The sequence below is a fragment of the Pinus tabuliformis genome, chromosome X, assembly GCF_031772625.1.
Source record: "Pinus tabuliformis cultivar Carrire ecotype Pingquan chromosome X, CPIR1, whole genome shotgun sequence".
In the NCBI taxonomy this organism is placed as follows: domain Eukaryota; kingdom Viridiplantae; phylum Streptophyta; class Pinopsida; order Pinales; family Pinaceae; genus Pinus; species Pinus tabuliformis.
In genome coordinates, this window is record NC_142308.1 from 64088251 (window position 1) to 64100873 (window position 12623).

The following is a 12623-nucleotide window of genomic DNA, read 5'->3' on the forward strand; positions in this document are numbered from 1 at the left end:
TGACTATAAGAATAATAATTATTATGTAAATACTGCTTAAATTTTTAATTAGTTAAAAAATTATTATTTCACATGTAAGTAAAAAAAATTGGCAATAATGAGAATCTACGTCTTATAAATCATCAACAAATCATTTTAATTGATATGATTTTCTTTAAATAACGGTAATAAAGCAATATATATGCATTCCCAAATCAAAATTAATAATAACTATTCTCATAATGATAAATGAAATTTCCATCAAACATAAAATATTTAAAATTTATTATTTAAATAAAAAAATTTAAATATTATAATAAACTTTACCATCTTGAAAGAAGTTACCCCTAAGAATTTAAAAACCCAAATTATTTACAAAGCATTTCTCAAAATAGAGGGTAACTTTAAAGTAAAGCAAAGGCATAGCAATTACAAGTAAAATTCAAATTGCCAATACTTGTAATGTACTTGAAGATGACCACAAGGTCAATGCATTACTACCGAACCATTATTATTTTATTCATATGTACATTTTCTGTTTTGTTTTCATGGAGATGTATAATTTTAAATCTTTGGCTTAGTTTGGAAGTCAAGTCCCACCAACGAGACTATCAATACAACAATTTTTCAGGAAGAATGTGTTTGTACAATCTTGTAAGAGAAGAAACGTTTCCCTGTCTCTACACTGTTGGGGAGGTTACCGGATCGTTTCTGGCGGAAGCAAACGTGGTGGCGGTCATGATTCGTTGATTGATCTTAGGGTCATATAAGGGTCCTTGGAAAGGGGCATTTTTGCAGCTCTCCTTAATTAACCCGACGGAGAATGATGAATTGAAGGGCTATCATCTCAAGGCAGAGGGGATGAGTACCTGTAAATTCATAAAATGTGTGACTGTCGGGGACGGAGCTGTAGGCAAGACCTGTATGCTCATTTCGTATACGAGCAATACTTTTCCAACTGTAAGTTCGGCTCCCATAATGTTATGTCTCGATACTTCAGTATTTGCAAGGGTTTCATGTCTTCCCCCGAGAGATGTGTTTGAAAGATGTGTTTGAACAAACGAATTAGCAGAATTTCTGCGATTTTTGTTATTTTCGTCTACTCCGGGATGAGAGATTTGGTTTTTAATGTTCTGTTTGGGTTCTTGTTGAGTTTCCTCTGATCTGTAGAAGAATCACTGACATTATCTGATTTTCGGCCTTCTCTCTGCTAGATTTAGGGGGAATGTACCTTGCTAAAAAGGTTAGGGAAAACTTAGCTGGCATTTGATCTGCTTATTTCGGCTTTCTAATGTGTTATGGAAATCGGGAAAAATAATTCGAAATTTAACAGTTTTTTGGTCGGAAGAGAGTGCATTTTAATTAATTTAATTTTTATCTCTGCCGTGCTGTATTTGCAAGGCTTAATTTGTTGATTTCTCCCCAATGCCATAGAGATCTGTTTTCTTATGCTTGCTCCAGTTCTTGTTTAGTTTTCTCTGATCACTAGCTTTCGAAAAAGAAAAGTCGCCGGTTCTTTGGGTCTCTTGCATTTAGATTTAGAGATAATGTCCATTGTTAGAGAAGGTCCGGAAAATTTTAGTTAGCATATAATTTTCTTCTGCTTATTTCCAACTTTTCCAACCTTTCATTGTCCTATAGTAATATTATTTTTCCAGGGAAAACCTTGCTGGGAAACCTAAAGATGTTTTTCCAATTCCATGGACAGCATTTTTAGTAAATTCATTCGCATAGATTACTGCGCTTAACCCAAGGGGATTCGAGCTGGTCACTTGTTGACACAGAACTAGACAAGTGCCCAACAACAATGACAACAACGGGTTGAATTAACCTCTTAATCCACTACATTTTGGTATCTTTTTTCTTGTAAATAATTCTCTAGGGAAACTCAGGGCACTAAAAAATTCCCTAGGGAAACTCAAGGGCACTTCTTCCCTGTTCTGAGGATGGCACCCAATCAAAAGTGGGTGGTGTAGACTAGTGCGCCTGGCCCCATGGGAATTGAACCAGCGACCTGCCCAGCCTGCTGGATTATCAGCAATGCCCTAGCAACATTGGCATCAACCATTTGAGCTAAGCCCTCAGGACTTATTTTATTCTGGTAACAGGGAAAGCTTAAATTTAATGTTTTTTGGTGGGCAGAAAGGGTTTTAACTTCTAAGGTATTTTTTGGCTGGAATTGAATTAATTGTGAAACAAAATTATATTGCAGAATTTAAATTGTAGGCTTTATCAAGTCAGGGAAAAATTAGTTAGCAGTTGATTCACTTATCTCCCGCACTTCACTGTATTCTTGAAGTTGGGCAAAACAAGTTAAATTAATAGCCTTTGGTCAACAGGAAGGGTTTTAAATATTTAATACATTATCGGACAGTGTCTGAATTTCTTGTGGCAGAGATTACTTAATAGATCTCTTAATTTAAGCGTCAGTGCTTCCAAATCAGGGAAAATTTAGCTGGATTCTGATCCAGTTATTTCCAATCTTTTCACAATGTTTTGAAAACAGAGAAAGCCAAGTACATTTAATAGTTTTTTGTTGGTGAAAGGGGTTTAAAGGAATATCTGGCCAGTATTTTGATGAACATAGTGGCAGAAATTAGCTGACATGTGACAAGATTTGTGCACATTTCAACTTTTGGTGTTATTTGGTCTTAATTTACTTTATTGATGTCTGGTTGAGGCTGCAATATTAATTATATGGTTGTATGGTGGATGTCAGGATTATGTACCAACTGTTTTTGATAACTTCAGTGCAAATGTTGTGGTCGATGGCAACACCGTGAACCTTGGACTGTGGGATACAGCAGGTACTAATGGTGGAATCAGACTTCTTTTCCAAGATTTGCTTGTTCGTGGGTTGTCTCTGTTTAAAGACATTCTATATTTCATGTTAAACTGTAGGATACCTTTTTTTTCCTAGATGTGTTTTCTTGGGTTTAAAGTTCTTAAACAGTCATTTTCTGTGCATTGCTAGTTATTGCAAAGAGTAACCATTCTAGGAGTCTAGATTTTAGGTTTTTTCTGAAAATTTGCTGGAACAGGTCAAGAGGACTACAATAGATTAAGACCTCTGAGCTACAGGGGAGCAGATGTTTTTATTCTGGCATTTTCTCTTATTAGCAAGCCAAGCTATGAGAATATTACCAAAAAGGTTTGTTTTATGTGGATTGTGCTTTATGCAATCTTATTTCCTCTTTGGGTTCTGTTTGAAATAACTTCTGAGAAGACACATTTTTTCCACCCAAACAAATATAATATCTTGAAAGTTTGATGTGAGGATGTCTTGTTTACTAGAATGGTTGTCTAACATCAGTTTCACAATGGCTGTGCAGTGGCTTCCTGAACTGAGGCATTTTGCACCCGGTGTTCCAATAGTTATCGTTGGAACTAAACTAGGTAAACGATCCTTTCCTTTGTTACATATTTTTAATTCAAAACATTTCCAAGCTAGAAAAATGTTTCCAGAAGGTTTTTCCTGCTTACTAAAGTAAGTGTTTGAATCCAGATTTTCCATTCTTATAAAATGCATTAACATTTACACCAAATGACAAGCAGATGTGCATAAATTGATATCCTATAAGTTAGACTAGTAATATATTAACTATCTGCCTTTTAAGCAAAGCCTGCCAGTATTTTCTCATAACATAATATTTCAAGATTACATGTATGTGACAGATCAGTTGAGTCGGGACTCGGGAGCATTGGATGTTTTCGATATTTATGTTCTTTTAATGTGCATCTCAGCGAGTCTTTGGCTGGTCATATGTTTTTCAAATAGAGTATGTAGATGCCATAATGCCATAGATAGGGTATAAAATCATCAGTTTTTTACTGCTTCGCGCACAACTCATATTCAACAATTTTAGCTTAGCTAGTAGTCCCTTTTTGGTATTTAGAGCATTTGAAGATGACTACGTCAATAAACTTGCAAAGATCCATAAGGGTTGTTGGAATGGCTACTAAAGGTTGACTTGGACCTTCTTAGTGTTTACATGTACTCTAGATTTATCAGCTATGTAGCCCAAATAATGAATTTTCTTCATGGAAAAGGAGCATTTATCTGGGTTGGCATACAACTTGTGTTGGAGTAGAGTTTGCAGGATCTGCTTGATGTAATCTGAATGCTAATTCTAGGTCCAATTAAGTTCAACACATCATTCAGGTTCACTAAGACAAAGTTGTGGTAAATTTTTCTAGAATGAACTGTGTATGCATTTTGAAATGTCCTCATGTTTGAAGTGGACTCTCTGATCATCAAGGGAACCAACAGAACCTTAGTAAGAAAGAAAAGAGTGAGCCGATGAATAGAATATATGGGTTTCTAAAGAAATATTCATTAGAGAATTAGTGATAAAATTATAATAACATAAAATAATATAAAAAAGAGGTGAAGACTAGATCATTTTTTTGTTAAAAATAATAATAATATTAATTTTAAGAAGAGGGAGGGTTTTAAATCCAATATGTTATTAATGGAGGATGTATGGAGTTTGGACTAATAATAGTCAAAATTATCCTTTGACAATGTAAGCCAATTGAATAAAATATGTAAATAGAAGCGGAGGGTAGAGGAATAAGATAATTGAATAAAATATGTATCTAAGTAAAGGGCAGCAGAGGAATGAATTAAATTACAAGTATATTATATCTTTACATCTAAGAAACCGGATTTGTTGCCTAGGCCTGATGTGTCCTGAATCAGGCGAATCAGACACGATTCGGTGGGACACGTGTCCTTCGGATTGTGTCCTGATTCCAAGACATGTGTCACGCTTTTTTGACCTACACGCGGCCACAAAAGGCCGATTTGGGCCATTCTAACTTCACAATACTCATTCCCTCTTGTTGTGGGTTTGTTGCGGGTGTGCGAGAGCGAAGAACAAAGGGTCCGGGAGCATTTTGGAGGCGATTCAAGCAACAGGTAAGTGCATTTTCTCTCCATTTTTTGCATTTTTATTACAGCAGTTTGCATATGCATTTGTTTTACAAATTTGTGCATTTTTTCTTTATGTTTTCATAGCATTCATGGCTCAACCTTGGGTAGCAGGGAAGGGGCGAAGGAAGGGGAAGAATGTCCCCATTGGAGATGCCCCTCCTCTTCCAATTTCATTAGGGTTTGCAAGTGTTCCCTCTATTGCAAGTGGGGCTGCAACAACAACTTCAAATGTTGAGGGAAGACAACAACCTCAAGATAACAAATATCCCTTGTGGAAATATGTCACAAGAGAGCAAGGGCCAGGCAACAAGATGAAGGGAGGAGGCAATGTTGCTTGGAAATGCAACTATTGCAAAAATCATTTCATGAGCACATATTACTGTGTGAAAGCTCATTTGTTGGCTTTACCAAGTTGTGGAATTGCAGCATGTACACAAGTGTCTTTAGCTAAGAGGAAGGAAATGGAAAAAGAGGCCAACATTGGTATGGCAAAGGTGGCTGCAACATCTAAAAAAACAAGAATGAAGACCCCCTTCCATTCTTGAGGAAAAACAACAACAAATTTCCATTTGAGAGTTCTGGTGGGGGACAAGCAGCAAAAAGAAAGGCAATGGCACTTGGTCCAATGGACAAGATTTTTCAGAAAGAGAAACGGGAAGAGCTTGATCTCACCATTGCATTTTTTTTCTATTAGAACTTCATATCCTTTAATGTTGTACACTCACCTTTATTTATTGAGATGTGTTGAGCTCTAACTCAAGGGGCTCTATCAGAGTATGTGCCTCTTGGGTCAGAGAAGCTTAGAACCACATTGTTGATGAAGGCAAAGAAAGAGGTGGACAAAATGCTTGAGCCTATTAAATCAACATGGCCAACATCTGGGGTTAGCATTGTTTCTGATGGATGGACAGATCTAGCACGACACCCACTCATCAACTTCATGGTGTCTTCCTTGAATGGTCCAGTTTTCTTGAAATCAGTGGATGCACTTGGACAATACAAGGATGCACAATATATGGGTGAGTTGCTTATTAAAGTTATCGAAGATGTAGGTGTTGATTCTTTTGTGCAAATCATTATAGATAATGCACCTGTTTGCAAGGTTGATGGCATGATTGTGGAAGCTAAATATCCACAAGTATTTTGGACACCTTGCATTACTCGTTCTTTGAATTTAGCACTTAAATCTATTGCTTCTGATGTGCTTTGGATTGGAAACATTATTGGCGATGCACGACATATCCGCAACTTTGTACAAAATCATACAAATGCCCCCATTATCTACAAGGAGTACACCAATCTATCATTGTTGAAGATTGCAAATGCACGGTTTGCCTCTTCATTCATCATGTTGAAGAGGTTGAGGGAGTTTAGCACTGCTCTTGGGGCCATGGTTATTTCAAAGTTTTGGTTTTTTTGGAGAAAGATAGATCAAGTAGCCTAAAAAAGAGTGAAGGACACAATGTTAGATGATACTTGGTGGCTGAGGGTAGATCTCTTTGCTTTAGATCATGGACCCTATCATTTCTTTGCTTCGATTTGCAGATACAAACCAACCCATCATGGGAGAGGTTTATGAGGGATGGGATTCCATGATTGAGTTTATTTTACAGGGTGAGTGCCTTGAGTATGAGACATCATTAAAGGCCTTCTTCACCACCATACAGGATATTCTTGTCAGCAGATGGGACAAGAATTGGACACCTTTACATTGTTTGGCTCACTCATTGAACCCAAAATATTACAACCATGAGTGGTTGAATGGTGGACCTTCTCGTAGATTCCCTCCTCACATGGATGGGGAAATTTCACAGGGGAGGAAAGATGCATTAAGGCGGATTTTTCAGGATAGAGCATCCATTGATGAGGTGGAGGATGCCTTTGCAGAGTTTTCCACTGGCACTGGCCGATTTGCAGGATATGATGTGATTAGAGACAGGGGGCTAAGCAACCCTATTCTTGGTGGGTAAATCATGGGGCAACAAGCCCTCCTCTACAACAATTAGCCATGAGGCTCCTCTCTCAGGCAACTTCATCCTCTTGTTGCGAGAGCAATTGGAGCACATATGGGAATTTGTATAGTGTCAAGAAGAGCAGTTTTGAGCAATCCAGGGTAGAGACAATGTTGTATGCGCACAACAACCTTCGTCTTATTTACAGATAGAGGGATGAGTGGTTGAAGGGAAAGACAAAGATGTGGGATGTCTTTCCTGATGATATGGGTTTGGATAGCAGTGTTGAGTTGGCATTGGCCAACTTGGATCTTAATGAGATAGTGTTAGAGCCTGTCACTTTTGTGATGGTGATATTGTAGAGGGGTCATCCTCCACACCAACATATGCAAAGATGACATTGGATATAGAGGAGGAGGATGCAACAGAGGGGAGCAGTGGTGACCATGATGATAAGTACAACGATGCTGATTTTGATGATGAGGATTGATGACTAATGAGCTACCTATTGCCCTGAGGCTTGTAGTTGTTTTGTATTTGCTATTTCTATTTGCCATTGACATTGCTACTACCTATGTAACAGATTTTGATTTTGATGACTTAATGAGAAAACTACAATATCTTGTCTTTCTCCTATTGGATCATTGATGAATATGTGTTATGTCACAATTGGATTTGTATGCATAATGTTACTTTGTAAAACTTACATCTAGACGGAGATCTATGTTTGAATAAATGAATTTGTATCATGAATGAGAATTTGTGTAACAAATATCTAATTTTTGATATATATATATATATATATATATATATATATATATATATATATATATATATTTAATAAAATAATATATAACGTGTCCTGTTCCCAAGGGACAACGTATTTGTGTTCGACACTCGAATCCTTGTGTCCTTCGTGTCTCATGTTAGGTGACTTAGCTTTACATATATTATTAAAAGAATTAGAGAAGGTAAAGGGTTTGAGGATTAATTAAGTAAAAAATTGTATACATGAGAGGGGGAAATGCTACAAGATAAGGCTAGGAGATCTATCAGAATTAAATGGAGGGATTAACAGATGATAAAGAAAATATATAAATTGAAGAAATCAAGATAATACAGTTTTCAAAATGAAAGAGAACAAAACATTGTTCATAAGCTTCTTGAATGTTGTTGGTGCATTATTTAGCCCAAATGTCATGACCAGTGTTAGAAGGACCAAACTGCAGACTGGTTCATACTGGTCTGACTGTTTTGAGGAAAAAACCGGTTTGAACAGGTGACTTGAACTATTTTTGTCCAGTTTGATACAGTAAAAGGCACGTAGAACACAACAAGTGGAGCCTGTTTTGCTTTTTTTCTTTGAATGTTTGTCTTCGCTGGGCACTAGCCCAGAATAGGTGGCTAATATTCAAGCATATGGCCCTGCTATTGCTATACATTTTAGGGTAATGTTAAAAATCTAAGTAAAATGATGAAAATGAAAAATAAAGGAGAATAGTTGACATTCTCCTTTATTTTTCATTTTCATCTTTTTACTTAAATTTTTAACATTACCATGAAATGACTCAGGGTGTTTGAGAGTGGTTTTGACCTCATTGGATTTCATATGGAGAAAGTAGAATTTTAGATCTCACTCAAAATCCAGCAGACTTAACAGTTTTCTAGGATTTCAGGATTGGGGGGATTGCAACGCTACATTGGATTTTCTCATGTACGAGGGTATGGAACTAGTATTTAATCAAGAGCACCAAGCCCTCTATGTACCTTGATGTTAGTGGCATTGGTTGTTGAACTCCTCTATCATGAGCCTACTAAAAAAATACCCATCACTCAAACAAAATCTTGACTTGACATGCTATGATTTTTCTATCTTATTTTAATGCTTAGAGGGTGATATTGATGACAAAGATCCCAATATAGGCAATGATTTTGATGATATGTAGGTATTTGTTGTAGCATAATTTTTTTTGGATGCTAGAGGCCATGTGGAGCTTGTTTGCTGATGTATTTTTGGTTTAGAGATGGATTGCACTCAGTGCTATTTTGGTTATGTGCACCCTTACATGCTATATAAATTAGAACTTTTGCTTATTTGTGTATAAATGATATGGGCACATGAATATATATGTTTTTCTTTAAAATTTGAATATTTTATGTATTTTTGGTTGATTGGTTTTTTTACCGGTTTCCGGTCCGGGGAGTCTACTGGTTCAATGACCAGTCTGTTTCTGATAACTATGGTTATGACTATTCATTTGTGTGGCCCCTCTTGACATGAAGGTGGTCTTTCATACGTTTGATGGATTTGTGGGCTCTTAAGATGATATATCACCTTTCAAGCTGTTAATAACGATTTTGTTGATTGCATGTAAGTCAATACGCATGTACCAGGTTCAGTTCTTCTTTGGTGAGAGAAAAATTGTGCTTCTGCTAGGCAATGTGCTCAGTTATATGTGTTTTTTTAATGATTCATGAAATTGCCCTTACTATCTTGTCAATTTTTCAAAACAAGGCTTTAGGAATTGAGTGGATTGTGTGTTTCACTTGATGCTTGTAATGTCCTATAGTAATATTAGCCCTTAGGGTTTAACTTTGGCTAGGGTTTTTCCAAAATCAGTCAGAACAACTATGTAACAGCAATGCACATCAATTCAGCAGTAGGTATTCTACTTTTTATGCATGCATATAAAAACCTCCACAGAAATATGATTCTCCAATCAGAACACAACAATTAGGGCTGACTGCCCAAATAAGATAAATTATGTCTGGCCAATAATCCACCAGTGATGGTTAATTATCCCAATTGATAATTCAATATCCAACTGTCACTAGGCTACACAGTCTAAGTCCAACTGTTATATGATTCTTTAGTAAAACCGCAGCAAGTTATGGTTGGTTGCCCACAAGAAAAAACAGTAGACCGTTTCCACTGGTATATAATGTCAAAATTCAAGAGTGCTGAAACCAAATCATAGTGCTGCTTCAACTAGCTTACAAATCAAGATTCAATAGTTCTACTAAGAATTCTGCTGGCTGATAAAATTACTTACACAGGGACTCTGACCCCCCTGCTGCCTTCAACAGTCCATAATCAGCTTCTATAGTGACTTCGTGGTCCACAGACTTGAAATAGGGCTGACTGTGCTAAACAGTAAATTCGGCCCTCCTGTGGTCCTGCAGCTGCCTGTGGTCTGCGGTCATGTGATTGTGGCCCTGCGGCCTGCCTGTTGCCAGAACGAATTCTTCCACTGTGTAAATTGCCCATCGAAATTCTCAAAGAGAGAATTGTTGCATATGGCCTTCTTAGATGGATGCGCAATACTCAGAGATTTGTTGCATATGGCCTTCTTAGACGGATGCAAAAATCAGATAATCTTCCAAAGCAAACCAGAGATGCTCCAATAGCTGTGCTGTGCCAGAACAAGGAAATAGGCATCTAGATAGGGTGGGATCAGCTCCACCGAAACTAGACAAAGGGATTAGATAGGGTGGGATCACCTCCACCAAAGCTAATCAAAAGAGAAGGGGTCTTAAACCCTCAGAGCCCCAACTCATGAAAACAGAGATATCAACTCCAAATTGATGATCCTAAATGACTCCAACTCTCCTCCAAATTGATGATCCTAAATGACGCCAACTCTCCTTTATTCATAGATTTCTCCATGGGGTTTCATCTAATGTGAGGGGTTGTAAGTGCAACCCTCAAATTTGGGATTTTTGCCCTAGCCAACCCAAATCTATACAATGTTGCCCCAAACATTGGATAATTTGGGTTTTCCCCCTTTATCAAGACTATAGCCTACCGGGTTGGATAGGCTTTTCTGTCCTCCTGTGGGCAATTAATCCATTGGGGACGTTACAGTCCCCCTTCCCAACATCGCTTGGCCTCAAGCAATGGAATGTTTAGGTGCCTCACAGCTGTCATACCGAGCATACCAGTGCCCACTTTTTTCTCTTGCAGTCTGATGATCATAATGCTGGTGGGAAATATCATTATGCAATGGTTGCTGTTCCTTCTTATTGGATCGTAGGTGGAAAAAACGCAGCTGTATATTACTGCTGGTGTAGATTTTATTTCTCCTGGTGTAGCAGCAATCTTCCATGGTACTAATAATAAGTGGCATACAATTGATCTCTTTGTTGGAGATAAAAATGTTGCAGTAGTTTCCCCATGCTGCCTCTGTTTGACTGCCGTCTTCACATCACTTGCAGCCTTGCAGGTGGTCTGTTTTCCTTTTTGCATTCAGAGATGAAAAACGTCTCATTCTTATGGACCAGACTTTTCTTTTTCATAGCATTTGCTATCCCAAAATAATTTGCAGCACAACGAACTGCAGTATGGAGTGCAATATCAATTCCTTTTTCACACTTTTGGCGGTGCTTCATACAGCCAGAATGTATAGTGTTCCCTCTTTTTATAAGACTGCCCTCAACTTCAGGAGAATTTGCTACTGCAATTTGCTTTCCTTTGTGGCCTCCCTTATCAGTTTTTAGCCTGGTCCATTCCATACTTGTGCAATCCCATTCTTTAGGGTAAGATTCCCATGTGACTTCAGCTGGCTGACATAGCCTTTTTCTGAGTGTAGATTTGAGGAAAAAATATAACTGGTCTTTAAAGAAAATGATCCCATCCACCAGCTGGTACCTGCCATCATGGATGAGTCTGTCCAACAATTTGCAAGCAAACTTATTCTTGGAGTACTCTACTAAGAGGTGGGCTCTCCAATCTCTTAAGAATGTGTCATGCTCAACATTCTCTTCATATCCTGACTCATTAGATTGTAAGCTGTTACTTGTACTTCTACAAGCTGACCTGCAAATTACTTCGCCGTGCTTGGGTGTGACCTCCATTTGCTTGGCTGTTACAACTCGGGGATTCCCATTGGTCATGCTTCTTAGTACTACCTTTCTGCTGCTTTGGTCTTGAAATTTCGTTTCCATCGCTTGGTAGTTCATTACAAGTTTTCCTACCAAGTACAACCATTGTACTCCCAACACCACATTGGTATTTGCCAATTTTATTACATAAAAATCATCATTAAGTGTATACTTACCTAATGTGACACTCAAACGTGGTACTTGTGTGCATGTCATATGATATCCATCAACTGCCCTCACTTCGAAGCCTTCAAAGTCTTCAGCAGGGATGCCTCTCCTTACCACCACCACTGCATCAATGAAGTTGTACATTGCTCCACCGTCAATCAATGCTATGATTCATTGCCCTCGTTTAGCACCCTTGATTTTGAAGGTGTGATATTTAGGGACTCCTGAGAGAGTGGTGATTATACCTCCTTCGATTCTCGGGCGTGGCTTCTTAGCGTCTTTCAGGGATGGCGCTTCTTCAAAAATGCTAGTTTCCTTTCTTGGTGTTTGTGTTGTATCACTCCCATTGTCATTACCAAATAGTACTTCAATGTAGTGAATCATTCCCTTTCCCAAAAATTGGTGACCAGGTTCTTATGGCTCCTTGCAAGTGAAACTGAGCTTCTTTCTTCTAAGCTTGTTTCAAGCTTCTTCATCCAACCTATCCTTCTCAGTTTCATAGTTTAGAGATGTCCTCTTGTACTTATCTTTTGGACGGATTTGTGGTATGGATGGAGTCTTCACTTTTGGTGTTGCACCTCCCATATCTCCAGTCTTGGTGATGGCCTCTTGTAACGTGGTAGGCTTGAAGGCCTTGAGCCATCTGTGTAATGGTTTAGCTAGACCTTCTAGGAAGAGCATGACCTGCCGCTGCTCTGAGAGGTCTG

At 38.0% G+C, this 12623-nt stretch overlaps 1 protein-coding gene across 1 annotated transcript in view; it reads left to right on the forward strand.

Moving 5' to 3' along the window:
• Positions 1 to 542: 542 nt before the first annotated feature.
• LOC149138339 (rac-like GTP-binding protein ARAC3) overlaps positions 543 to 12623 on the forward strand; it is a 54418-nt gene continuing 42337 nt past the window's right edge. Inside the window, exons 1-4 of the mRNA XM_089451388.1 lie at positions 543 to 939; positions 2699 to 2786; positions 3021 to 3130; positions 3312 to 3375. Coding sequence (XP_089307514.1) covers positions 841 to 939; positions 2699 to 2786; positions 3021 to 3130; positions 3312 to 3375 — 361 coding nt within the window. The 5' untranslated portion in view covers positions 543 to 840. The remainder of the gene's footprint in view (positions 940 to 2698; positions 2787 to 3020; positions 3131 to 3311; positions 3376 to 12623) is intronic.